At 41.6% G+C, this 27,748-nt stretch overlaps 1 protein-coding gene across 2 annotated transcripts in view; it reads left to right on the forward strand.

Moving 5' to 3' along the window:
- Positions 1-1,431: 1,431 nt before the first annotated feature.
- Positions 1,432-27,748, forward strand: part of Slc35f5 (solute carrier family 35 member F5) — a 35,314-nt gene continuing 8,997 nt past the window's right edge. Inside the window, exons 1-12 of one of the 2 annotated variants that reach the window (XM_021155699.3) lie at positions 1,432-1,666; positions 3,125-3,215; positions 3,350-3,491; positions 7,345-7,488; positions 9,487-9,549; positions 11,801-11,882; positions 13,644-13,834; positions 15,920-16,001; positions 17,458-17,545; positions 20,539-20,603; positions 25,287-25,391; positions 25,900-26,059. In XM_021155699.3, the coding sequence (XP_021011358.1) occupies positions 1,561-1,666; positions 3,125-3,215; positions 3,350-3,491; positions 7,345-7,488; positions 9,487-9,549; positions 11,801-11,882; positions 13,644-13,834; positions 15,920-16,001; positions 17,458-17,545; positions 20,539-20,603; positions 25,287-25,391; positions 25,900-26,059 (1,319 nt within the window). In that variant the 5' untranslated portion in view covers positions 1,432-1,560. Of the gene's footprint in view, positions 1,667-1,850; positions 2,133-3,124; positions 3,216-3,349; positions 3,492-7,344; positions 7,489-9,486; positions 9,550-11,800; positions 11,883-13,643; positions 13,835-15,919; positions 16,002-17,457; positions 17,546-20,538; positions 20,604-25,286; positions 25,392-25,899; positions 26,060-27,748 lie in introns of those variants that run through there. The other variant, XM_021155706.3, reaches the window with a different exon arrangement.

The raw sequence follows: 27,748 nt of genomic DNA on the forward strand, positions 1-27,748 counted from the left end.
TTGGTGCAGGAGGAGCTGAGAGTTCTACCTCTTCATCTGAAGACTGCTAAGAGAATACTGACTTCCAGGAAGCTAGGGAGAATGTTAAAGCCCACCCCCACAGTGACACACCTACTCCAAGGCCACATCTCCAAATAGTGCCACTCTCTGGGCCAAACTTATTCAAACCACTACAGTATGCTTAATCATTTGTTCTTAACGGAATGACTAAGCAAGTTGTGTTTGTTTGTGTGCAGGAGTGTACAGACAGAGGCCAGAGACCATTAGGTATCCTGCTCTGTCACTCTCCTTACTCCTTACTGAACCGGAAGTGTCTGGCAACCAGCAAGACAGATCCTTCCATCTCTGCCTCTCATCGTGCTGGGGTTGCAAATGTGCACATGACCAAGCCCAGCTTTTTACATGGGCGCTAGGGATCTAAAATCAGGACCTCATGCTTGCACAGCAAGGACTTTTGTCCACTGAGTTATCTCTCCTGTTCCAGCAGTGGGTTTCTCAGTGACTGGAAGTGTTTGATGCCAGGAGTTTTTTAGAATCCGACCAGATCACAAAATGTCCATCTTATTTTTAGTCATAAGACTTTGTAGACAAAGTTAAAAGAGAAGGATGAAACACAGTGACTACATGAGAAAAAAAATATTTCCTTGCCTCATTTGATAAAAATGCTAACAATGCAATTCTGGCTACAGAAGCCTTAAGTCTCGTGTTAATCTAAATATAAATCAGGACCCTGGCCAATTTTTCTATTTTATGGGAGCTTCAATACCCATAAAACAAAAACCCATAGTTAGCATCTGTGGAGGTCTTGCGTCTATGTAGGTCTTATGTGTCACAGGCTGAACTGATTTCTGTTTGAGAATTTATGCATACTGGGTGTAAACATATACCCGAGGCACTCACATGGTTTTATGGTTTTGTTTTTGTTTTTTCTTCCCATTAAAAAAAAAGTGAGGGCCAGGGAGATGAATAACCTGGTGTACAACTTCTAACTGCAAGAATGAAGCTCTAGTTTACGGACAAAAACGTTGTAGGAATCCAATGGGCGCCAAGCTACATTGCCTGATTTTAGAAAGGGCTACTGGAAAATGCTTGCTTAAACTTTGGAGGAAATGGTGCAGTCAGATTTCGCTTCAGGGCGGGGCAGTGGGGAAGTCTGGCAGCCTTGCCAGGGCTGGGCTCTCCCTCTTCTAGACATCCCCGCCTTCTCCTCTCTGTTCTCTTCCTTTCTCTGTTCCTTCGCGCCACAGTCACGACTCCAAGCCAGAAGCCTGTTCAAGGCTGACGTCCACACTACCGCAACATGAACCTGGAAAAGTGTCCTCCCCCGGTCCGAAGTCGCTTCCGGCGTGACGTAACCCGCGCGCCCGCTGACTTTGGGCTAGGGGGCGGGACCGCAGGAGCTGACTGGGCAGGGGCGGGGACTGCCGGGTTGTCTGGGGGGGCGGAGCTCTGGGCTGACCACCCAGGCCTAGGGTATGGATTGTCAACTGGGGGAGGAGGCAGAATCGACGCCGGATGGACGAACTGACAGCTGAGCTTGACCGGTTGACTCACTGAGTGATGGGGAGGATGTCACCCAGTTGGTGGACAAGCTGGGGGCTTAGAGTCTCCAGGATGGGGTCCAGGATGCCCGGAGCGGTTCCTGTCTACCGGGATGCGCGGCCAGGTTCGCTACCCAGGGGCGGAGCTTGACTGGGATCTCGCCTAGCTAATTGGTCGGAGGGCAGCTCTAAGTGGTCAGTAGGTCGGGGGTGGGGCCTAACTGGCTGACGGGCAGGAGGCGGGGCCTGCCGGTTGGCCAGCCGTGGGATGGGCTGGTTTGGCCAGCATGGGCGTGGCCTGGCTGGCTGACCGGCCGGGGGCGGGGCCTGAGCCGCGGCCGCAATCCGGGCCTCCAGGACTCTCGCTGCCAGCGCCGTCCGGTAGCCTGGGTCACTCCCCTCCGTCGGGGCCGAGTGCTGTGACAGCCGCGGCCTTGAGCCGAGGGGCAGCGCAGCTTCTCAAGTTGGGCTTGCTGCGGGGCACGATGCTGGGGTTTGTGCGTGCGGTGTGAGGCGGCGGCTCTGGGCGGCGGGCCGGGCCGGGGCCGCTCATGGTGCCGCCACGACTCCATCGAGGGGCAGGAAGGCCAGGTAGGCGGTGGGCCGGCGTCCGCGGCCATGGAGGACGGGTCAGAGTCCTCACGCCCCTCTCGAGGCAAGAGGCTGGGTTTTCCTCACGTCTTTCCCTCGCCAAGGGGCGGCTTCCCTGTGCCAGCTGTTTTCTGTCGTGACTGGGCGGGTGGGGAGCGAGGATGATCCTGGTTCTCACGTGAGGGGAGTGGACCCTCGCACATCACTTCCTGTCAGCGAGTCGAATCCCCTGGAGATGGGGGGTAAGGACACGCGTGTCTAGACTGCCAGGGCGGATGTCCTGAAGGGAGAATCTAGAGAGTTCTGTTTATGAGACTTCGAGGATCCGTTGACAGCACTCTTCAATGTGCCATATGTGGAATCTTCTCTCTCTCTTTTTTTACCCGCCTGGTACCCAGGACCTCTTTGAGTATAACCTTTTCTTTTTTGGAGGGGGGGTTGGGAGGTGTCAGGTCGGGGACAGGTCTTAGGTATCCGAAACTGGTCTCAAAAAATCACTTTGTAGCCAAGGGTAACCTTGAACTTCTGTCTTCTGCCTTACAGGCATGCACCAGCACACCTGGTTTATGCCCTGGTTCCATTGAACTCAGGGCTGCACGCACTCTACCAACTGAGCGACACGGCTCGCCTGGGGTTTCTTGTTTGTATTTGTTTTGCTGTTATTATTTTGTGATAAGGTCTCATGTGGCCCATGCTGGCCTTGAACTCAGTATGTATTCTGACTGACTTTGATCTTCTGATTCTCCGGTCCGCCCCCTACTTCCCAAGTGCTAGGATTGATAGACACGTGCCGTGCGCAGTGCCCAGTTTGGGAAGTGTTTGGGATGCAACCCAAGAACTCATGCATGCCAGGCAAGCATTGCACTAAGCTACATGTCCCGAGGGTGGCTTCTGTTGCGTACATTTTGATAGTCCTTGAAGGTGAAGAGTGAAAAAGATGGGAGTTTACACTTGAACGCTCCCTAAGCGTTATTTCTGTGGTGCTGTTTTAGGTGGGCTGAATTCTCTACCTCCATTTGGACTGGGATCTGCCCGCTTTGCAGGCATTGCATTTGAGGATCTCAGAGAAGCCCTTGCAACAAGGTAAATTCTCACGTTATCAGTAAAAAGCTGAGACTACTAGCAAATGTCTCTTGTTTCCTTGGGCTGGATTTCTAATTTTTATGTGGTTCTTCTCAAAGAGGCTCTAATGAGATCTCTGTTTTCTAAACTGACAGACTGCAAATGGTTTATGTGTTTATCATGAACCGTGTGAATTCCCAGAGCAGTGGTTTCAGTCAGCGCAGGCGAATGGCCCTGGGGATAGTGGTTCTCCTGCTGGTTGATGTGATATGGGTGGCATCCTCAGAACTCACCTCGGTATGTATTTCTCCACCAATGATGTTGCACTGTGATAGAATTAACATGGACCTAGAGGATTTTGCTAATGATGTAGGATAACATACAGTGTCAAGCTATAGTATTTTCATGCTTCTAACATCAGTATTTTAAATATTGTTGAATTCTTTGTTTTTCTTTGGTACTGAATTAGTGTCATTTAAAGTAAAAATTGACAGGATGCTCTTTGATGTTTTCTGAAGGTACAAAAACTTTGTGTGTCTATATATGCACATGTGTGTACACGTGCCTGTGGAGGCCAGAAGGGGGCATCTGAGTCCTTGGAACTTAGATAATTGTTAGCCACGTAACATGGGTACTGGAGACTAAACTCTGAAGGAATACTAAGCTCTTTGAATCATGGAGCCATTTCTACAGTCCTACTTACAGCTTTCTCACATTTGTAGGGAACATATCTCAGAAGATTTTTTTTAATTACATAAAAGGTGGTTTTGTGTTATTCAAATTGAATTTATTTCTTCATAAATACTGTTTTTTAGGGAACAAACATTGAGGGACAGTAGAAAGTAAGGGTCTGGGTATCTAGCTTAGTAGATTCTTGATACATAAGAATAAATTTGAAAAAGAGTATTTTTGGAAAATAAACATGTCATCAGATTTTTCATGTATAAGCTGCTGTTATCCACATGCATGCACTGCTGAATCCACATTTGTGTGTTCACTGAGTCACACATTTTTATCAAAATCGCAGTGTTTGGCTTCAGTTAAACTTTTTGTTAATTGATGTCTCATTGGGAGTAGTGTGGTACTTTGAGTTTATAAGCTAATTTTACTTTGAATTTATATACTTCTTTTTTGTTAATGATCCTTGTAAGAAGATAACAATTTTGTTGTTTATAGTTTTTAATTACACTTATTTATTTACTTATTTATTTTGATGTATGCATGTGTAAATGTGCCAAGGATTTAGAACACAAAAGTTGTAGATTAAATTCTAATTTAGCAATTTATATCTAGAGGTTAGAAAAGTTATTGAGGCATTATGTTGTATACAGAATATGTATTTTAGGGTGCTTTTGTTTATTCTGTTTATTTATTTGTTCAGAGGGCAACTTGTGGAAGTCTGTTTTCTCCTTCTAGTTTATGGGTCCAGGGATCAAATTCATGTTGTTAGGGTTGGTAGCAAGAGCCATTACCTACTGAGCCATCTGGCTGTCACAACTTTTATTTTCAGAATTAATCACTTAGGCTTCACATATTGCAGTCATAAGGAAATATCTAGGAGGAAACGTATGTTTATAAAATGAAACGTATGTGTATAAAGTGGCTTTAAATGTCAGAACAGACCATTTGATATCCTGGATCTCACATTATAGCTAAGTCAATAGTTGCGGTTATAGCTTGTGAGTAAATAATCTTTTGCCCTTCTGAGATTTGGCTCTGGAATACCACAGACACTTTGCTTTTCACTTGAAAACTATTCTGTAACCTCCTTTTAGATTCACATTCCATAATTTTGCTTCTGAGAAATCACTTTCGTGTTGATGGGTTCCTAAAGCTAACTTTTACATTTTGCAGCATTAAATAAATTGTTTTGTTTATCCGATAAAAAGCTTTAGACGGAGACTAGGCTTGCCTTTAGATCCCAGTGCTCAGGAGGCAGAAGCTGGCAGGTCTCCTTGAGTTCCCACAACAGCTTCGTCTGCATAGTGAGTTCCTGCCCACAGTGAGACTCTGTCACCCCGACTCCTGCCCTACTCCAAAGGAAGGATTTAGAACATGGGAGCAGTAGTTTTATTTTAATTTAGCTATATGTATATATATATATATATATATATGTCCAAAAGTTAGAAAAGTTATTGAAGCAGTATATTGTATGCAGAATACATATTTTAGGGTGCTTTTTGCATATTCAGTTTTTAGTATTTTCTCTTGACAGGTTATCCTTGTGTAGCCCAAGCTGGTCTGGAACTCACTATTTAATCCAGGCCATTTCCTCTTACATACTGGGACTCTATAGTGTCCCACTGTCATTATACCTCAAAGAGCTAGAAAAGAAATTAGGATTTAAACACATAACGTGCTTTAGTGAAAAAAATTACAAACTTGTTATCTTAGAGTATATAAAAACAGGTTTAAATCTTCAGTCAAGTAAACATACCAGACTTCAGGACAAAGTGCTTGCCCCATAAGCAGAACAACCAGAGTTTGGATCCTTAGAAACTATGTAAAAACCAGACAGGTGTGGTGGCTTCCTGTAATTCCAGCACCCAGAAGACAGAGGCCAGGGGTCCCAGGGATAAACCGGCTAGGTAGACTAGTTGGAATTGGCAAGCTGTAGGTTCAGGGAGAGACCTTACCTCCACAAATAGTTAGGAATGGGGAAAGCCACGGAATATCAGCTTCAGACATCTGCACACACACCTGTGCACACAAGTACCTATCCACATATGCACACCGCAGACACACTAGAGACATACACATGAAAAGGGGGAGACTAAAATGGTGTAATAAACCTCATGACTCATCGCTTTAACAGTGGTCAGTCTTTCTAATCTTATCAACTATGTTCATCCCAGGTTTCCTGGAATAGTTTATGCAAACTCTCACTACAATCATTTTTTTCCCTACTTACCTCACTGGAAATCACATTGTTTTTATTTTAAAAGCATAATTGCTGCTGTTACTACATCTAACAAAATGAACTATCATTTATTAAAATCCCATGCTGATTAGTTCATAGTCACGTTCTTCCTGACGTATCAGGGTCACACACACACACACACAACCCAGTTAGGCTTAGATCCACATGACTTTTGTTGCACCTTTCTTCTGTGTGCCACTCCCTGTTTGCTTTGCCTTTGTGTATTAGAGAAATTAGGTCATTCGTCCTGGGAGACACCTCACCTCCTTGGTCTTGCTCATTGTTTCCTTAGCCTGTCACTTAATTTGTTCTTCCACTTCATATAAAATAGAGTTAGGGCTTGATGTAGGTTCATTTCTTGGGAAAGAATATCTTGGTAGTATTGGGTACTTTATGACATCAGGACAGGAGGCATATAATGGCTGCACAGCTATTTTGGGTGATGCCATTGGATATAGTTCAGTAGATAGAGGTGCTTGCCACTATGCCCAACTGCCTAATTTTTATCCCAGAGACCCATGTAATAAACCAAGAGAACCAACTACTACAGGCTCTTGGCTGACCAGTACCAACACACACACACACAATTAAAAAAGTAAAATTCACCAATGGCTAGCCTAGTCTCCTCAGTGAGTTCTAGGTCAGTGACAAACCATGGCTTACACAACAGATATGATCAAAGATGACACTGGGTCTTGTCTTCTGGTCTCCATGTGCATGTGCACACACGTGTCTACCCACAAACACATGCACCTACACACACAGAGAGAGAGAGAGAGAGAGAGAGAGAGAGACAGACAGACAGACAGACAGACAGACAGACAAAGACTTCTATAACCCTATACCCGTTCTTTTCTCGCTTTGGTACTTCCATGACCCCTGAAACCCTTGTGTGATACTTAGTACATGTCTTCATGTATGTGTCTCCCTCAGGAGCTGGGAAGACTGCTTTAGCTTTCTTTAACCTCTAACACAGATACTCCTGCATAATAGGTTCTCAGTAGACTGAACCCCACCCCTGCCCCTTTTTTTAATGGTTGTTGCTGCTTCATTTGACAATATTACCTCTGTGTGCAAGGCACATACAGCATTCAGAGATGGACTTCATGTCTTGTTTTCTTTGGCCTTTCCTACTCATATGGACTTCTAAGAGTTAAAGATGCCAGGATGGAGACAGGTAGCAAGATTTTAAACCTCTTAAGGTTGTTTGTGTAACATTTCTCTCTACAGTATGTCTTCACGCAGTACAACAAGCCATTCTTCAGCACCTTTGCGAAAACATCCATGTTTGTTCTGTACCTTTTGGGCTTCATTATTTGGAAGCCTTGGAGACAACAGTGTACAAGAGGATTTAGAGGGAAGCCTGCTGCTTTTGTAAGTGTTCAATTTTGTCTGTTAAGTATTTTTCCGTTTAGTGGTAGATCAGTTTTCTTAAAGTCAGTTAAGTGTTCATTTGAGTATGTGATGGTAGACTATTAAAAAAAAAAAGCCAGATAGTGGTGGGGCACACCTTTAATCCTAGCACTTCAGAGACAGGCAGGCAGATTTCTGAGTTTGAGGCCAGCTTGGTCTATACATCATGGTCCAGGACAGCCAAGGCTACAAAAGAGAAACCTTGTCTTGAAAAACCAAAAACCAAAACCAACATCCCCCCTCCCTCAAAAAGACAACAAACAGAAGCTATTTGTGACAAAATTTGTTTTATTTTTAAGATGCATTTTATTTGTGTGTGTCTGTGAGAGAGAAAGAAACAGAAACACAGAAAGACAGAAAGACAGAGAGAGACAGAGACAGAAGCAGAGAGAGAGAGAGAGAGAGAGAGAGAGAGAGAGAGAGAGAGAGAGAGAAGAAGAAGGAGGAGGAGGAGGAGGAGGAGGAGGAGGAGGAGGAGGAGGAGGAGGAGAAATGCATACATTTGTCAGGTGTCCATGCACAGAGGTCAGATTCAGGTGTCCAGTCCCACAGAGCTGGATTTAACAAGCACTTATGAGAAGCCTTACTTGTTAATCGGTGCTCAGATCTGAACTCCCATCCTCACAGTTCTGGAGAAAGCACTTTTAACCAGTGACTGACCTCTAGCCTATGTTTAAACATTCAAACATAGTCTTCCAACTTGGCAGTAGAATATCTTGTAAGGAATCAAAAGTGTATGTCACTTTCTGTCCCTTTTGTTTTGATATCTTTGAGTTGTTAATGATTATTGAAGTAGACTACATCAGTGTCTAAGGAGAGGATGAAGAAAGGAATGCATACAAAGAGTATCTAATGTCTTTAGCCATTTGCAGTTTGGGTGAGTCATGTAATGAGCTGTAAAGTGAACTGAAAAATGAAGCAATTCAGTTTTATACATTAAGTGAAAAATTTTTATTCAGCATGTCGGATATTTGGCCAATTAAATAACATTCTTCATGGATGCTTTGTAAAGTGCTCATCCACAATGTTGATAAATATGGCAGTGTATGTAGCAACTTACCTCTGTGTAATAGACACCTTACACTTTTGAGAAGGGTATTAAACTGTCATTTCTATTCATTCTTTAAAAACAATTTCTCTTTCCACTCCTGTAGTAAATATAAGTAACATCAAATTTTATCTATTTCCTTTTCTTATTATTGTAAAATATATGTTAATATCAAATTTATTATTTGGACCAATATTTCATGCACAGTTTAGTGGCACTAAGTGCTTTGCTGTGCACTGTCAATCTCTAGGACTCTTTTTGTCATTCCAAATAGAAACTTTGTGCTTATTAAATAAGAATCTCTAATCTCTCTAACCTCTCAAATACCCTCTTATATACAGTTTTATTCGAACACAGAAAAGGGAAAAGCATCCCTGGTCTTCCCTTCCTAGTCACTAGTAGCTATGATCTACTTCTCTGTTAGTTTCTGTGGGCTTAAATAGTAGTTTCTTGGTAGAGTGGCAGGGTTATGAAGTGGAACTGTACTTTCACAGTGTTAAGTAGCTCTACAGTATAGGCCAGTTCCTAAGCTCTGTTACACGCTAGTCTCATGTCACTACTGGGGGTTTCTGTCTTCTTTCACTAACTCACCCATCTTTCTCTGCCTGTCTGAAATATTGCAGTACTGTAATGAAAGGACTTGCTGTGCTTTTAGCCTTACATGACTCACTGAGCTTTTAATCCAGGCTCTGCTACTTTGATGAAATAGCCAGCCTCAATTTCTTCATCACGAAAGACAAGATGATAAGATCTACTTTGCATGGCTGCACCTTTGGCATTGGCTGCTATTATTGAGAACAATAGATGCACAAGTTTATTCTGGACTTTAGTTTGTGTTCATTTGATCTCTCTGAATAGCCAGGCGTGATGACGAGCTTCCATGAGTTTGATGTCCTGTTCTCTGTGTTTAGTTTGCAGATGCTGAAGGTTACTTTGCTGCTTGCACAACAGATACCAGTATGAGTAGTTCTTTGGTAAGTGCTGCCTTTCTCATCCAGCCATAGCGGGCAGAGCCCAGACAGCTCTGATGCTACCCTCCTTATGTGAGAGATACAGCTCTGCATTGTGTGCTCTCGGAGGCAATCACTTTGACACTTCCTTTCCTTAGGGAGACTGAGGGGTTAGGGGTAAGCAGGACAGGCCTCTGAGGTGAGAGGGAGTGGGGAAGCTAGCTCCAGAAGGAAAAGAATAAAGCCCAGGTCAGGCCTGTGTTTCTACCAACTTTCAACTTAATGCTTATTTTAAATTATTACCATTAGGAAACAAGTACTGAACACTAAGGAGAGCCGATTGTTCATTCACTTATTCTACACTGTTTCTTTGCTTGCTTTTAACACTTATGTAATTATGTTTGTGTGTGTATGTGCATATGTGTGCCACAGCGTGTATGTGGAGGTTGGAGGATAGCTTTTGGGAGTCATTTATCTGTTTTCACCATCTGAATTCTGAGGATGAAACTTACGTGGTCATTACTTGCTGAGCCATCTCAGTGGCCCTTCTAGTACAAGTTTTAAAATATGGCTCTTGTGTTATTGTTGTTTGTTTATCTGAGTTTTAAACTATGTTGTGTGTCAAACAGATATACACAATCCATTTGTGTGAAGATATTGTGAAGCCTTTATGAGACTTGGAGAAAAAGCTGTTTGTTGTCTGAGATCATAAGTATCAGTAATATAACGTAAAATCATTTGCCTTGACTAAGGAGAAAGAGAAAGACATTTTAACTGTTTTGTAAAAACTGATTGGTAGCAGATTCTCCTTCCATCTTTTAATCATTTAAAGGTTTTCAAGAATTGCTGATTTGGGATTCAGGTGGTAGCTCAGTTGCTACAGTCCTTGCCACACAAGCATGAACACCTGAGTTCAGTCTACAATGCCTATGTAAAATGCCAGGTGTGATAATAGGAGTTTGTAATCCCAGCACCGAGGGGCAGAAACAGGAAGCTAGCTGCAGCTTAGTGACCAGCCAGCCTAACGAGTGAGCACCAGGTCCCAGTGAGAGAGAGTTCAAAAAACCAGATGGACAGCACCTGAGAACTAGCAACTGCCATTGTTCTCTGACCTCCACACCTGTACCCACACAGACACAGACACCCCATACCTCTACCCCATACCTCTACCTTGAATCTTATGTATGGTAAAATAATTTGACAAATACAGATATACTATATCTTTGACTATCTGTTCCTCAGTTGCCTTCCCCATTAGTCTGCGTGATTCTTGGGGGGAGAAACTTGGTTTACTCACCTCCGTTCATGGGACTTAGAACAGTGCCTGTGTAGGAAGTGCTCAGAGTTATTTTGTTTGGTTTGTTTGTGGGGAGAGGCAAGGGTTCACACTGTTGCATGGGCTGCCTCAACGTTCCTTCCTCTTCAGCTGCCCAGGTAGCAGAGCATCCCAACACAGAGTGCTATGTATGTATGTTTGAAGAATGAAAAGAGGCAGAACATTTGCTGTTGCCTAAAAGAGGCTGATTTTTATGATACAGAGGTATTAGATGTCAGAATGTGCTAAAGTTACCAATTTTCACCTCTAAACTTTAAATTTTATTATTATTATTGTAGTAGTAGTTGAGGGAGTGTCGAGGCACATGTGTGTGTGCATGGGGAGCTTAGAGGACAATTTGGAGGAGTTGGTTCTTCCCTTTTCCTGTAGATTTCAGGACCTGAAGCACTCTTATAAAGGACAACATTTAATTGGGGCTGGCTTACAGGTTCAGAGATTCAGTCCATTATAATCAAGACAGGAAGCATGGAAGTATCCAGATAGGCATGGTGTTGGAGAAGGAGTTGAGAGTTCTACATCTTGTTCAGAAGGCAAACAGGAGAAGATTGGCTTCCAGGAAGCTAGGAGGAAGGTCTTAAAGCCCATCCATAATGATACACTTCTTTGAACAAGGCCACACTTCCAAATAGTGCCACTCCCTGTGCCAAACATATTCTAACCACCACATTAGACTTACACAGGAAGTACTTTGGCCTGATGAGCTGTGTCAGGGCTGACATTTCTACTTTAAAATGGTTCCTTTGTGTCCCTGTGCCTATGTGGACTGGTTGAGTTTCCTTTCCCAGTTTTTGGGGGAGTGGTGCTGAGTAGATAGGTGTGCTGGGAACAGCCAGGTTGTGATGGGCCCTGTGTCTGCGTGCCTTGCACTTAAAACTGCCCAGTTAAGATTGGTTTTGGATTTTGCTGCTTATGTTTGTTTCTGTTTACATTGTGTTCTAGAGTGAACCTCTTTATGTTCCTGTGAAGTTTCATGATCTCCCAAGTGAGAAGCTCGAGAGCACAAACATTGGGACCGAAAAAAGTGAGTTACAGTTAGGGTTCCATGCTTGAGAGTGAGTGGAAAGTTAGCTTCCTTAAAGCCACTATGAGTTCACTGAGCTCACATGGTGTCTTGACTTGTGTGTGGGTTGACATGGCCTTCAATCTTCTGAAGTTTGACTGCATTGTGAATCTGATACAATATAATTTCTGTATTAATTCAACTGGAAATATTTTCCAAACTCCATGGTTTCTTCTTTTTCATCATTATCAATATATCATGTGAAAATATATTATATGAATTAACACATTTATATGGATGAATATATATTCATGTGAATGAGTATGTCTACCTATACATATATAAATTATGTATTCATTTTCCTTTGAGACAGGATCTCATGTAGCCTAGGCTAGCTCAATTGTACCATGTGCCAAGGAGGATCTTGAACTTTGGGTGGCCCATCTGTGCAACCTGAATGTTAGGACTATAGGCACATACTGTCATGCTTGGTTTAGTCAGCACTGGGAATGGAACCCAGGAACCCAGCTAGTCAAGTACTCTATCAACTATCAGTGGAGCCACAATTCCAATTGTGTGTGCATGTGTGTGTGTGTACGCACACTTTCTATTTATTTATCTAAATGAGCAGTATTTTCACAAATAAGTCCTCAAATACCCAAATACAATATAAACATTGTAAGAGTTTTGCTAGTTTTGTGAGTCTTTTGGATTATTTTGGTTGTTTTTATTTTGTTTTTTTGTTTGTTTGTTTGTTTTTGTTTTTTTGATACAGAGCTTCTCTATGTGACCCTGACTGTTCTTGGAACTTGCTGTATAGACCAGGCTGGCCTCAAACTTAGAGATTTACCTGCCTCTGCCTTCCAAGTGCTGAGATTAAAGGCCTGTGCTACCACCACCTGGCTCTGTGAGTTATTTCAGTAAGTCAGCCTCAATATAAGGCACAGTGTTCGCCTGTTGCTTCCTTTGCAAGGCATGAGACTGCAGAGAAATGTTCTGAATGCTTGCCTAGGAAAACAGTTCTCACAAATTAGCTAGCCATGAAGAATAATCAAAATAATGATTTACTGTAAATGCTAAAATAATAAGCATAGTAAAACCCTGAACCAGGTGGCCATGTATATATACTACTGTAAACCTTTTGTAGGGATTTTTAATAATTTAGGCTGTTTACATTTTTTTTTTTTTTTATTTTCTAGACAGGGTTTCTCTGTGTAGCCCTGGCTGTCATGGAACTCACTCTGTAGACCAGGCTGGCCTCGAACTCAGAAATCCATCTGCCTCTGCCTCCCAAGTACTGGGATTGAAGGCGTGCACTACCATGCCCAGCCCCTCAGGCTGTTTAAATTTTTAAAATTACTTTTAAAATTTATTTTGTATGCCTGTATAGAGACCAGAGTACAACTTAAAAGAGTCAGTTTTTTCTTTCCACCATGTAGGTCCTGGGGAATCAAACGCAAGTCATCAAACTCGTTGGCATGGCTTACCCACTGAACCAGCTTGCTCATCCTAGTTAAACTCTTTAAGACAGCTTATAGATTAAACCATTTTTTCCTATTAGTTTTTTTGACTAAGCAAAGTTGCCCCAGGTAATAATATAACTAGTATTTTTATTGTCTTACCTTTGATCATAAGTGAACAAAATAGTCAACATTTATGATGAAATTAAACATTCTGTTTAATTTCAAACCACCTTATTTAAGATGGTGCACATAAACATTCTGTTTAATTTCTGTTGGATCTGAGGGTTCATTTAATGTTTTGTATTGTTTTCTGTTTTAGCTCCCAAGAAGTCCCGTGTAAGGTTCAGCAATATCATGGAGATTCGCCAGCTCCCATCGAGCCATGCGTTAGAGGCCAAGCTCTCTCGGATGTCTTATCCCAATGTGAAAGACCAAGAATCCATACTGAAGACTGTAGGGAAATTGACTGCAACCCAAGTAGCAAAAATTAGCTTTATTTTTTGCTTTGTGGTAAGTGTCTTTTGAAGATTTACTATTGTTGTGCATGTGTGTGCTGTGTGGGTAGGAGAGCGAGGGGTTGCTATAGCGTGCATGTGGAGGTCAGAGGACCCCTTGAGGAAGTCACTTATGCCCTTCCACATTTGTGTGTGTTCTGGGATTGAACTCAGGTTGTCAGGCTTGTATGACAGTGCTTTATCTGCTGGGCTGTCCTGCCCTGCTTCCTTTCTTCCTTATTTAAGATGGTGCACATACCAGCAATGCAGCATTGAAATGTAAGACTACTAGAGTTCTTGATAGTTTTTTTTAACTGCTGTCTGGAACTCTGGGGTGTTAAAATATCAAACTTAGTGACTACTTCCCATACCTCAAAGAATTATAAGTTAAGGTTGGGAGAGAGTTGAGAGGTAAAGTGCTTACCTTGTGAGCACAAGGAGCTGAGCTCCCATTGCTGGCCCCTGTAAAACAGCTGGGTGTGACGCTGCACACATGTAACCCTGGTGCTAGGGAGGCAGGGACATGGATCCCTGGGCTCAGGGACCAGCTAGCCTGCTTACTCAGTGAGTTCCAGGCCAGTGAGACAGCCTGTCTCAGTGAATGAGGGACAGCACCTGAGGAAAGACAGGCACAGCTCATGCCTGGCTTCCATGTGCATATGTATAAGCAAAGTGCACCACATAATAAAGATATTTTAACCCAGCAGTCCTAGAACACAACACCTGCATAAACACACAGCTGCATGTGCACACAATTTGTTACCCTTGGAATTTATCATTGCAGGGGTAAGTATGGCCATGCTTAGCTTCTTTACATGAGTGTGGAATCTGATTTCAGGTCCAAAGGTCTGCAGTGTAAGCACTCTCACCCACTAACCCATCTTTCCAGGGTCCCTGTGGTTAAATGTAAGACAGTTTCCCAAAATTTGAATTTAACAAATGTTAAAGTTGAATTAATATTCAAGCTCTCCTTTACCTTTTTTGCACACACACAAAATCTCTGAATGCTGATTTTTTTTTTAAAAAAATATGTTTGTGTGTATGTGTGCATATATGTATGAGCAGTGTGTGCATGTGCTTGAACACAGAAGACAGTATCAGATTCCCTGGAGCTGGAGTTACAAGAGCAACAAGTGGTCTTAACTGCTGAGCCTTTTCTCCAGCTCTGAATACTTTTTATTTTTATTTATTTATTTATTTACCAACTTCCATTAGTTTTTTCTTGTTGGTGGTACTGGAGATTGAACCCAGGATCTGCATGCTAGACAAGTTCTGTTTTTAAAGTTTTTTAAATTATTTATTTATTTATTTATTCTTATTGCAATTTAATGTAAATTGTCTTTTGAGACAAGTTCCCACTAGCATGGGCTAGTCTTCAACCTATGGAACTTGTCATCTTCCCGATATTGAATGCTGGGCTCACAGGTTTGTGCCACTGTGTCTGGCTTAGAGTCTTCAGAGATTCAGATAGCAAGATCTTAGGTATGACTATTAATGCTTGTTTTTATTTTGGGGCCTGAGATTTTTTTTTCTCAAAGAACAGTTTTGAAACCACGTATGGGGACTGGAGAGATGGCTCAGGGTTAAGAGCACATGCTGCTCTTGCAGAGGACTAGAGTTTAGTTCCTAGTGCCTACAATGGGTGGCTCACAAACATCTGATTCCAGTTCGAGGGATCTGACATCCTCTTCTCACCTCTGCTGGCACTGTATGCAAGTTCCCACACCCTACCACAGATACACACATATACATATGATTGCTCTTGTTAATCTAAAAACAAAAACAATGGGCTGGTAGATGGCTCAGAGGTCAAGAGCACTGGCTGCTCTTCCAGAGGTCCTGAGTGCAGGTCCCAGCAACTACTGGTAGCTCACAAACATCTGTTATGAGACTGCTGCCCTCTTCTGGCCTGCAGGCACACACACAGGCAGAAACTGTATACATAATAAATAAATTACTCTTTAAAAAAAAAACCTCATATAATAACAGTGCTTACTTAGGAGGGTTGAGGAAGGGACTGTAAGTTGGACTGACAGATATTGACAGGTATAAATATATTTCATGAGGTTTCACTTTCTTTTTTTCTTTGTTTTTTGTTTAGTGGTTTTTGGCAAATTTCTCATACCAAGAAGCACTTTCAGACACACAGGTTGCCATAGTGAATATTTTGTCTTCAACTTCTGGTAAGAAGTGTGTCTTCAGAATCTGCTTTATAAATGGATGCATGTATCACTAGTGATATTTGGTTTAGTTCTGCTGTAGATTAGTTAGTATAACTAATGTTTTGCAGGGGAGGGGGAGGGGCTGTTGCTGAGACTCTTCCTATTTAGCTCTGGCTGTTACATTGTGTAGACAGGCTGGCTTTGAACTTGTGGCAATCCTCCTGCCTGTGCCTGTCTTCCAAGCAGGGTTACAGGTATGGTTCATGTATAACCATGTTTGCATGGTTATAGTTTACTGCCTGAACTTTAAACTATTGGTGACCCCTCAAGTACTTCATGGTTCTGAGTTTGGCTATTGTTCTGTCTGTTCAGTGCTCAGATCAATCCTGAGCCTGTGCACACTTAGCATGCCTGCCGCTCACTCTCCCATGAATACATGGCCCTCTGGATTTTATCCTGAAATGCACAAACATTTTCTAGGTTTGTGCTTGCTGGGCATGTACCCTGCCTTGACTCCCAGTGGGGTTTTTTGTTTGATTGTTTGTTTGTTTGTTTGTTTGTTCGGTTTTTGTTGTTTTTGTTTTTTATGACAGGGTTTCTCTGTGTAGCCCTGACTGTTCTGGAACTCACTCAGTAAACCAAGCTGGCCTCGAACTCAGAGATCTGCCTACTTCTGCCTCCCAAGTGCTGGCATTGAAGGCCTGCACCGCCACACCTGGCCCTCTGTGGTTTTTGTTCTGCAGCGTATGAAGGGTTTCTCTCCTAGCTCCCCTGATGGTAGTCTTACTCCTAGTTTTTCCTTTCCAGAGATCCTTTTCTAGATCCTTTTGGTTGAATGCTACTGCTTATTTCATATCTAAAACTTGCACTCTAATGGGGGTTTTATTTTTAACATTGACTCACCTTCCAAATCTGGAAGATAAAAAGTATTTTTGAAGCTGTAGAAATAACCTTAGAACGTGGGCATGACTGCGATGAGGTCATGGAGTTACTCTGCAGGCTCAACTTCATACTTACTAGTTTAAAAATAAGTAGGCCTATCCTTATCTGTACTGCTGGAATAAATGTGGCTTAGTTTAGAAGCTGTTCTTAATCTGACATTTGAACATTTCCACTTAAGTCAATGCAGTATCAGTTGTTTATAATTGAAAAACAATTAGTTTAAAAGTTAGGAAGGTACGTGTAGCTCTGCAAGGTGGTAGACAGCTTTAGTCTCAGCACTTGGGAGACAGAGGCAGGTATATACATCTACATGAGTTTCAGGTCAGCCTGATGAGCAGAATGAGTTTCAGGACAGCCAGGACCTCACAGAGAAAACTCTGTCTCAAAGTTACCCTTTGTTTTCAAACCAAACCAAAAGAAAACAACAAAAATTTCGGTGTGTGATTTGCTCATGTCACCCTTGGTATTAGTGATGAGGAATGTGAGTAGCAAGTAATCTTACCAGCATCTCCTGTCCTTCTCTTCCTCCCTGTAGGACTTTTTACTTTAATCCTTGCAGCTGTATTTCCGAGTAACAGCGGAGACAGGTTTACCCTCTCTAAACTATTAGCTGTAATTTTAAGGTAAGAATAACATATGCTAGTTTACTCTGCTTAGAAATATGGTATTTGGACTGGAAAGATGGTTCCGCAATTAAGAGAGCTTACTAGGACAGTCATGAGGACTGGGGTTCAGATTTAAGCACCCATGCATCAAACTGACCATTCCACAAAGCCTATAGTGCCTTCTTTAACAGATCCAACCCTCTCTTCTGGCCTCTCATTGCACACAGGCATGCATACCTATAAATATATGCACACATACACTTAGGTAGACACAAACATAAGTAAGGTCTTTAGAATATGATGTTGGAACAATTTAATTTATGTTGTAATGGAGAAGCAAAGAAAGATGAGACCAAAGAAGGCTTTCTGTGGACATGATGCTGTTTAGCCCTGTCTAGGGTAGCTGGAGGGAAAGATCTCAGGACAGCTGTGGTGCCCATTCACTGGTTCTCACTGATGGAGACACTACTAAGTATTGGACTCACGTTCACATTTAGCCGTGAATGTAATCATCAGTTGTCTGTCTCCTTTCCTGACACAAATCCCCCTTTTATGTTGTTTTCTCTTTGTTCTTTTCTTCTAGAAACCAAATTGAGTCTTTCCCAGTTATTTTAGCCTGTAGTGATCTTTCACTTTCTGTTTAATTCATCTGGCAGTTTTATCTCAGGGCACAGCAGCCACATTGTTAATACCTACATTTCAGTCTTTCATATGTAACTGTGAGCTGGTTTCTCCTGTCTTCTCTGCTGGGCTGTACATTTTTAAAGGCTAAAACTTGGCTTCATGGTCTGTGTGTTGCCAAGAGCCTAGCAGAGGGCTTTTCCTGTAGATAGTGCTCAAAGGAGATGCTTTACTTTGACAAAGCTGCTATTTTTGGACAATGAGACAGCAAAAGAGGTAACAGAAGCACTTAATGATGAAACTGTTTCTTAGCAGTGGTAGCTGAGACTGAGTCAGAGTTCTGCTGCTTCCCCTCTGCCCTGCTGCAGTTAGGAAAACCATAGCTTTCTGCTTGTTGTAAAGTTTGGAGCAGTGTCTATAAAGTATCTGAGGGACTTGAACTTGGCAAGTGTAGAAGACTGATCACTCTTATTGTATTGTATATTACAGCTTGTGGACACAAGGGATTGAGGTTGTTTTAGTGATACTCTGGTTGACCCAACTAACGTACATTTAGTCTTCATAACTACCATGGATATATTCTTTTGTATGCATGACTAGTGTTTTAACCAAACATATCTTTGTATTTTGGAAATATAATACATTTTTATTGAAGAAGTAAATGAGGTTAAAATTTTACCAGAAATATATGGTAACTTTTAACAGTACCATGTGATACAAGTTTTCTTAGTATCATTGGATAAAGAAGGGAATGGATATAAAATGCTGAACTTGGAAGTACTTTGAGAGACTATTACTTCTTGTTAAAGTGGGTTAAGAATGGAGACTAGGAAACTAAAGTCAGCTGCCTACCAGTTCTTACAAATAAAGTTTTATTAAAACCCAGTCATTTTCATTCAGTTGCTTATCATCTGTGGCTGCCATGGGGCAGTAGAGTTGAGAGAAACCACATGGCCCACAAGTCAAAAGTAGTTACTCTCCGCCCTTTAAAAAATGAAGTCTGAGCTGTAGTTTAAGATAATTGAAACTTATTTTGTGTGTGTAATCTTACTTTTAAGAAAACTCTAACAAGCACTATTTAATACTATTTTGTTTTGAATTGACCTCAAACAATGAGATTGAGGTGGTTTTTTTTTTTTTATTGCACATAGAGTCTGTTATAGCACAGCCTTGAAAAACATTTGATGAGCTCAGAAATCTTGCTGTCTGTGATCCAGTCCCACTTCTTTTACTAGTTTTGAGATCTTGTACATTATTTTAAAACCTCTTGCCTGTTCCCTCCTCTGCAAACTGAAGATCACAGTAGAATTTGTCTCATGGGACTGTTATGTAGACAGACAGATGAGATCAAACTTCTAGACTGTTTCAAAGAACAACTTGTGCTCAGTATATTTAGGCACCTTCATGGCACCAGCCTCTGGATGGAGAAGTGGTTTCTGTTATATTGTGGGAACTGGTAAACAACAGCTGACTCTATTCCAAACAGTGGTCATAGCAGGCAATCTGATGCTAAGAGTAGAAGGATCCAGTGTAAGGAGTGTTCTCTTTAACTTCTAACCACAGTAATTCTATAATTGGATAAGGGAAAGGCCTCTTCTTTTTTCTACTGCTCCTCAAATGTGTCAGAATCCTTTGGGTAGTAGACAAGAGAATTGCACTATCTTTTAAATTTGCAGCATTTTCGTTTATTTGAAAAAATATATACACAACTAATAAGCTCCCCAGAAGTCAGAAGGCCTTGCAGGCTCTTTGAAGACCAGAACCACTCATCTTGTTCCCACACATTTTGCTCATTCTAGATTCCCAACAAGTAAGTTAGATGAATCAATGTTCTCTGACTTCTCAACAGCTCTCAGGTGTCTTCCTTTTGCCCATTAAAACCATGTGGTTAACAGGACTGGCCAAATGTGTAAGACAGCCTTTCTGTTTAGGTTTCACCTGCAGGAAGAGTGCCATTTCTAGCTTTATATGGGTTTGGCTTATTTCTCTCTCTGAAGGAAGGCTTGGCGAAGGGATGACCAGTTATCCCTTCTCCCTAACTAAAGACATGTAAGCATGATGGATTCCGGGGCCAGGCTGCCTGTGTTCCATCCCTGTTATGTGGTCTTTGTCAAGACACCTTACCTCTTCGGGCCTCAGTTTTCCCATGCAAACTGGGCTGTTAGTAAGAATTCCTTCCTGTAAGTCATCAGTGTTCATTTGTGAGGACTGGCTGTCCGTGCAGCTCTACTGTACTGTGCTGATGAGCTCATGAGCACTCATCAATGAAATCAGTAAGTTCTCAGACAGTTTTACCTGAAGTTAAGATGGATTCTTAGTGTTTAATCTTGATGATTAGTCTCTTAGGAGCTTACTATTTTGCTCATCATTAATGAGTTTTGCTCTCACAGCATTGGAGGTGTGGTGCTGGTGAACCTGTCTGGGTCTGAAAAGTCTGCAGGAAGAGACACAATAGGTAAGAACCTAAGTGCTCTGCTGCTGCATCATTTGTGCAAGCTGTGTGCTTACTGCAGTGCATGCAGATACAGCACACAGCGTGGGCACTAGCAGGCACTTAGCTTTATTACATTTATTCCGTGTGTGTGTGCACGTGTGTGTGTGTGTGTGTGTGTGTGTGTATGTTACACATCTTACATGTGGTGGTAAGAGAACAACCTATAAGAAATAAGTCTATCCTTTCACTGTGGGCCCCAGGGATTGAATTCAGGTTTCCAGGCTTGGAAGCAAGCACTTCTCTACTGGCTGAGGCACTTTGCTGACCCAGTAACAGGGTCTATTTTTTTTCTTATTTTCTTTCCTTTGTAAGTGATACAAAAAAAAAAAAAAAAAAAAGGCAGTTAATAGAATACTTATGAGCTTCAACCAAATTCTCCATATGTGAACTTATATAACCACAGAGCAATTACAGAAATCAAGAGTTAACATTACCTACTAATTTTCTCATCTACTTTTGTACCTTTCATAAGCAGTTACTCCTATACTTTACACTTAATTTTGATATGAACTATAGACCCATCTTTCACATAGCCATAATTTCCCACAGTGTTTTTTAGTGGCCTGGAATCATTTATTGATTTTTATTTGGTTTTCTTGGTTCCTAATGTTCTTTCAGTAGGAGCCCTAATGCAGTCTTACTTGTCTTCTATGACTTTGACGGTTATGTCAAATTATGAGTGTACAGCTCATTCATCTTGTACAGTGTTTCTCCATTTGAGTTGGGTTCTGTCTAGAATTCTTTCTAGTTAAATTGATGATGTCCAAATCGGTAGTAATATCATGACAGTAATATTTCCTGATGTGACTGATGTTGCTGCATTTTCTCCGATAACCCATGACATTGCTTTAACTTTTGCTAGTGATATAGGTACTAAAATAGTGTCTGTCAGGATATTCCAGGGCAAGGTGACTAATTGTTGAAGTAGTAAGCAGCTTGTAGGAGATACTTGGAGGTTAGAGAAATATCCTGTTGTCATACTATTTTTTAGAGAGTTGTAAGTATTATTTATTATTTAATCACAAGTCCAATAATTTGCAAACACACTGTACTAAGAATATAGATTTGCACAAAATGAATGTGGATAGAAAATAAGTCCCTATATCTTCAAAGTAGAGTAAGAAGTCAGACTATAACTGATTTAATTCCCTAATCTAGGACGGTCTTCTCTTTTTGAAAAATTCATTTATTTATTTTATATTATTATTATTTTTACTTATTCATTTCACATCCCGATCACTGCCCACCTTTTGGTTACCCTCTGACACAATCCTTTCTCCATTCCCCTTCCCCTTCTCTTCTGAGCATGTGGGGTACCCCCTAGTTATCCCCCCCAACCGTGGCATATCAAGTGTCTGTGAGGCTAGGCTCATTCTCTCCCACTGAGGCCAGACAAGGCAGCCCAGCTAGAAGTACATATCCCATGTACAGGCAACAGCTTTTGGGATAGCCTCTATTCCAGTTGTCGGGGACCCTGATGAAGGTCAGGTTTTACATCTGCTACATATGTGTGAGGAGCCCTAGGTCCAGCGTGTGTATGTGCTTTGGTTGGTGTTTCAGTCTCTGAGAGCCCCAAGGGTCCAGGATAGTTGATTCTGTTGGTTTCCCTGTGGTGTTTCCATCCCCTTAGGGGCCATAATCCTTCCTCCTATTCTTCCATAAGAGTCCCCAAGCTCCAGTCACTGTTTGACTGTGGGTGTCTGTATCTGTCTGAGTCAGCTGCTGGGCGGAGCCTCTCAGAGGACAACATCCTGTCTGTAAGCATAACGGAGTGTCATTAATAGTGTTAGGCTTGCCCATGGGACGGGTCTCAAGTTGGGTGGGTTGGATATTGGTTGGCCATTCCCTCAGTCTCTGCTCCCTCCCTTGTGCCTGCATTTCTTACTTTTATCCACTAGTTTTTTTTTTTTAATCCACTAGTTTTTACATCTACTCTTGTTCCTTTTCTTAGCAGTCACTATTATAGACAACATTGAATTTTGATCCACTGCCTACATTTAACAAAACCAAAGGTAACTAGAGCCCAAATTAGTTAACTTCTCTAGATATTTGAAGTTCATAGAATAGAGCAATGTTTTCCAAACTCTTTGTGGTTACTGCCTAGTCACCTATGCTTTGACCTATATCTCCTCTTTCTGACCCAGAGTCACTTTGTGTATGTAAAACACAATATGCATTTGTTTTTTGAGTGCAAGATTTTGTTAACAGGCTTTAAAATTTTTGATAATAATAAAAAATAGACTTAAATATTGTTCTTCTGTGTAGCTTAAACTATTGAGTGTGGTTACTTGGCACATTGTTGAATTGTTTTTGAAGGCTTATATAATGGTCACTGAACTCGAGTTAATCAAGACAGAGAATAATTATTCACACACTGTGAGATTCACATTATATTGTACATTTTCAACCAATTATACGCATTCATGTTTGTAGTTTGTAAAACTTGGTTTAAAATAAAATATGAGAATTATAAAATAAAGCCACTAGAGAAGAAATTAATGACATATTTTAACCTTTGTTTGCATATATGGTGTGTGTTTTGTGTACACGTGGGTGTGTATGTGTAACACAATGCTTGTGTGGAGGTCAGAGGACAACCTCAGGTGCTGATCCTTGATTTCTTCCATGTGTGTGATGGGCTTTTTTGTTAGTTGTCACTGTGTATGCCTGGCTGCTGGCTTGTAAACGTCCTGGGAGTCTTGTCTCTGTCCCCCATCTCATTGCAGGAGTTCCGGGATTAAAGATGCAGCACCTCTATGTCTGACTTGATGTGGGTCATGGGCATTCAAACTCATGTCCTCAAGCCTGTGGGCTCTCTCCCCAACCCACAATACTGTAAACATTAGTAAAGGCTACATTCTCTAAAGCAGAAGACAAATCAGTGGAGACTTAGCAGAGTAGAAAGTGGTGGCACACGCCTTTTACTTTTTTAATTAGATATTTTCTTTATTTACATTTCAAATGCTATCCTGAAAGTTCCCTATACCCTCCCCCGGCCCTGCTCCCCTACCCACCCACTCCCACTTCTTGGCCCTGGCTTTCCCCTGTACTGGGGCATATAAACTTTGCAATACCAAGGGGCCTCTCTTCCCTGTGATGGTCAACTAGTCCATCTTCTGCTACATATGCAGCTAGAGATACGAGCTCTGGGGGTACTGGTTAGTTCATGTTGTTGTTCCACCTATAGGGTTGCAGACCCCTTCAGCTCCTTGGGTGCTTTCTCTAGCTCCTCCATTGGGGGTACTGTGTTCCATCCTATAGATGACTGTGAGCATCCACTTCTGTATTTGCCAGGCACTGGCATAGCCTCACTCGAGACAGCTATATCAGGGTCCTTTCAGCAAAATCTTGCTGGCATATGCAATAGTGTCAGGGTTTGGTGGCTGATTATGGGATGGATCCCCGGGTGGGGTAGTCTCTGAATGGTCCATCCTTTCGTCTTAACTCCAAACTTTGTCTCTGTAACTCCTTCCATGTTTTTTTTGTTTCCTATTCTAAGGAGGAATGAAGTATCCACACTTTGGTCTTCGTTCTTCTTGATTTTCTTATGTTTTGCAAATTGTGTTTTGGATATTCTAAGTTTCTGGGCTAATATCCTCTTATCAGTGAGTGCATATCTAATGACTTCTTTTGTGATTGGGTTACCTCACTAAGGATGATATCCTCCAGATACATCCATTTGCCCAAGATCCCAGCACTTAGGAGGCAGAGGCAGGCAGATTTCTGAGTTCGAGGCCAGCATGGTCTACAAAATGAGTTCCAGGACAGCCTGGGCTACACAGAGAAACCCTGTCTCAAAAAAAACCCAAAAAACAAAAACCAACAACAAACAAACAACAAACAAATAAAAACAAAACCGAACAAGAAACAAAGAAAGAAAGAAAGAAAGAAAGAAAGAAAGAAAGAAAGAAAGAAAGAAAGAAAGGGAGAAAGAAAGAAAGGGAGAAAGGGAGAAAGTAAGAGGATGCTAGAGGAAGAGATGGGACCCTATGGATGTAGTGGTGGAGAATCTGTGTGTTCACATGGAAGGATGGAAAGAAGAAGGTCAAGCAGTGGGTTAGAGGTGGAAAGAAGCACCTGTTAGATTGTACAATAGGATGTGTCAAAGGGGTTCAAGGTAGAGCAGCTGTTTCTCACCTTGTGAGCTGCTGGAGGCCCAATGACCCTTTCACAGAGGTCACCTGAGACTTAAGAGGTCAGAAAGTACAGATATTTACATTATGACTTATAACAGTAGCAAAATTACAGTTATGAAATATCAACAAAGTGGATTTATGTTTGGAGGTCACCACAGCATGAGGAACTGTGTTAGGAAGGTTAAGAATCAGTGATGTAGAGAAAAAAGGAAGTGTGTGCATCAAAATAAAGACGAACTGTTACTTACCTGACTTTCACTGTTAGAGTGTGTGTGGTTATTAGGTCTCCAAGGCAAATGCTTTTGCTTATATTTGTTTATCCATTCAGTCCCTTCCTACCCTGCGGGAGGATCTGGATGGAATGAGTTAGTTTTTGGTTTTCATTTGTGCATGCTCATTTCTTTACTTAGTATCAATGTATTATCAAACTCTCAGTATATGTAGTAGGATATGTTGAATGAGTTCATGAATGGAGGCAACAGTTTAAATCATGCGTTGGTTTTTACAGGTTCCATTTGGTCCCTTGCTGGAGCTATGTTCTATGCTGTCTACATTGTGATGATCAAGAGAAAGGTAGACAGAGAAGATAAACTGGATATTCCAATGTTCTTTGGCAAGTACATGTTTAGCCTTTTAGGCTATTTACTTGACCTTATAAATCCATAGGTCATTCTTTGAGAGAATATGGAGGCATTTTTTTCTCCTCCACGTGATTTTATTTTCTTAATATTATGGATTCCAGGCTCTCTCACTGAGCTTTCTGGAGCTCACAATTCAGCCAGACTAACTGGCTAGTGGGTCCTAGGGAGCCATGCCTGCATGCCCGCAGAGCTGAGCATGCAAGTGTGCAGCGAGGGCCTGCTGAGGATTCCACTCAGGCTTGAGCAGCAGGCACTTTACTGGCCAAGCCAGCTCCCCAGCCAAACTGCAGTTACCAGTTACCAGTGCTTGGTGTTGTATTTTCCTGCTATTGATCTGTTTGTAGGAACCGATAGTCAACACACCTGCTCCAATTGAGCAACTTACCGAAGCCCCTTGGGGGCTCTCATGTTTCTCATAGTGTTGCTAAGTTTGGAAAATTGAAGTCAGTCATGATTTTAACTTGTCTCTTTTCTCCTCAGGTTTTGTAGGTCTGTTTAATCTGCTGCTCCTGTGGCCGGGGTTCTTCTTACTGCATTATACTGGCTTTGAGGACTTTGAGTTTCCCAACAAAGTGGTACTGTTGTGTATCATTATCAACGGCCTCATCGGAACAGTTCTGTCCGAGTTTCTGTGGTTATGGTAGGCTCTGTTATTTCTCCTGCAGTTCAGTCATTGTCAGTGTACTGACTTTCGAGTAGTTTGGACATTTCTGGGTCTTTGGAGTTCTGATGGTTCCTTCTGTGTACTTCCTTTCCACATACATACTTGTAATTGAATATATTTACTCTAATAGAGCACGGATGGACTTTGATTTTAATTTTTGTGGGCCCATTGCAAAGAGAACACATAGAAAGAAGCTCAAAAGTGTCTGTTTAATAAATGCATGAATACAAATATATGAATGAATACTCTTTGTTCCCTTCTGCCGCTGTGAGAAAACCCTGAGCAGAAGTGACCCAGGGCAGGTTGCAGCCCAACACTGAGGAAGTTGGAACAGGTTCTCCCCTTAATCATCAGTTAAGACACAGGCCAGTCCAGTCCGATTCAGACTCCCTCAGATGACTCGAAGCCAGCAGTCAAATGACCCTTTTACAGGAATCACATATCAGATATCCTGTATGCTAGATATTTACACTACATTTCATAACCATAGGGAATTAAAGTTATCAAGTTATCAACGACATAATTTTATGGTTGGGTGTCACTACAATATGAGAAACTATGTTAAGGGTCATAGCAGTAGGCAGGTTGAGAACCCATGCTTTAGGTTGTATTAAATTGACAGCAGAAGCTAAGCAGGACAATACAAATCATTTAAATTGGTAAAAATGCTTTCAAGGTTTTGGTTGACATGTATGGAACTGTCAAAAAAATAAAGGATTTTTATTTTTAAAGTGCAGATTTGGGGGCTAGGATGATGGCTCAGTTGATAAGTTCTTGCTGCATACATGAGGGTCTGAGTTTGGATCTCTAGGCAGAGTGGCATGCATCTCTAACACTAAAATGGGAGCACAGAGATGGAGTCAGCCATGGAACCTGTTGGCCAGCTAGCTTAGCTGAGCCAGTGAGCTCTAGGTTCAGTGAGAGAACTCGTCTGGAAAATAGGTGAAGAGGGAAACGGAGTGGATGGTGACCCCTGGCTTACACGTGCACACGTGTGTACATGCCATATAAAGAGTAGTAGTATACAAATGAAAGTTGCCGTGGAGGAATGGACATCCAGACATAGAAGCTGGGAGTGCCAATGTGATTCCTGGATTCTTAGTGGACTCTGGGATTGCTTACTTAGGGAGGAGAGTGGGCATATTTGGTTGTTCAAGGGATTTTGTTGTTAAGTTTATATTCAATACACTGCAAATGAATGAACCAGATCTAGAAATCATGAATGAATTAACTTGGGATGGTAGCATATGTTACAATTTTTTCTGTTTTAATGACAGTAAGTTTAAAGTAGGTTTGAGCTCAGCATCCCATATGGAGTTTGTGAGACTTCCATTATAGTCTTAGATTTAGTGCTGTTTCTCAGATTGAAGATTTAAGAGGTGGGCCTTGTGGCACAAGCTTATCAGTTTCTTAAAGTTGATGTGTGATTTCAATTTTAACAGTGGTGTTTTGGAAGCTAGAGAGATGTCTCTGTATTTAAGAGTGCATACTGGTCTTGCAGAGGACCTGAATTCAGTTCCCAGCACTCATTGCCTGTAACTCCAGCTTCAGAGGGATCCCACATCCTCTTCTGGTCCCTAAGGATTCTGCATTCACATGTAAAAATGCACACATATACATATAATTTAAATTTTATTATTTATTTATTTATTTATTTATTTATTT

The sequence above is a fragment of the Mus caroli genome, unplaced genomic scaffold, assembly GCF_978045245.1.
Source record: "Mus caroli unplaced genomic scaffold, Mus_caroli_1 scaffold_1, whole genome shotgun sequence".
Classification (NCBI taxonomy): Eukaryota; Metazoa; Chordata; class Mammalia; order Rodentia; family Muridae; genus Mus; species Mus caroli.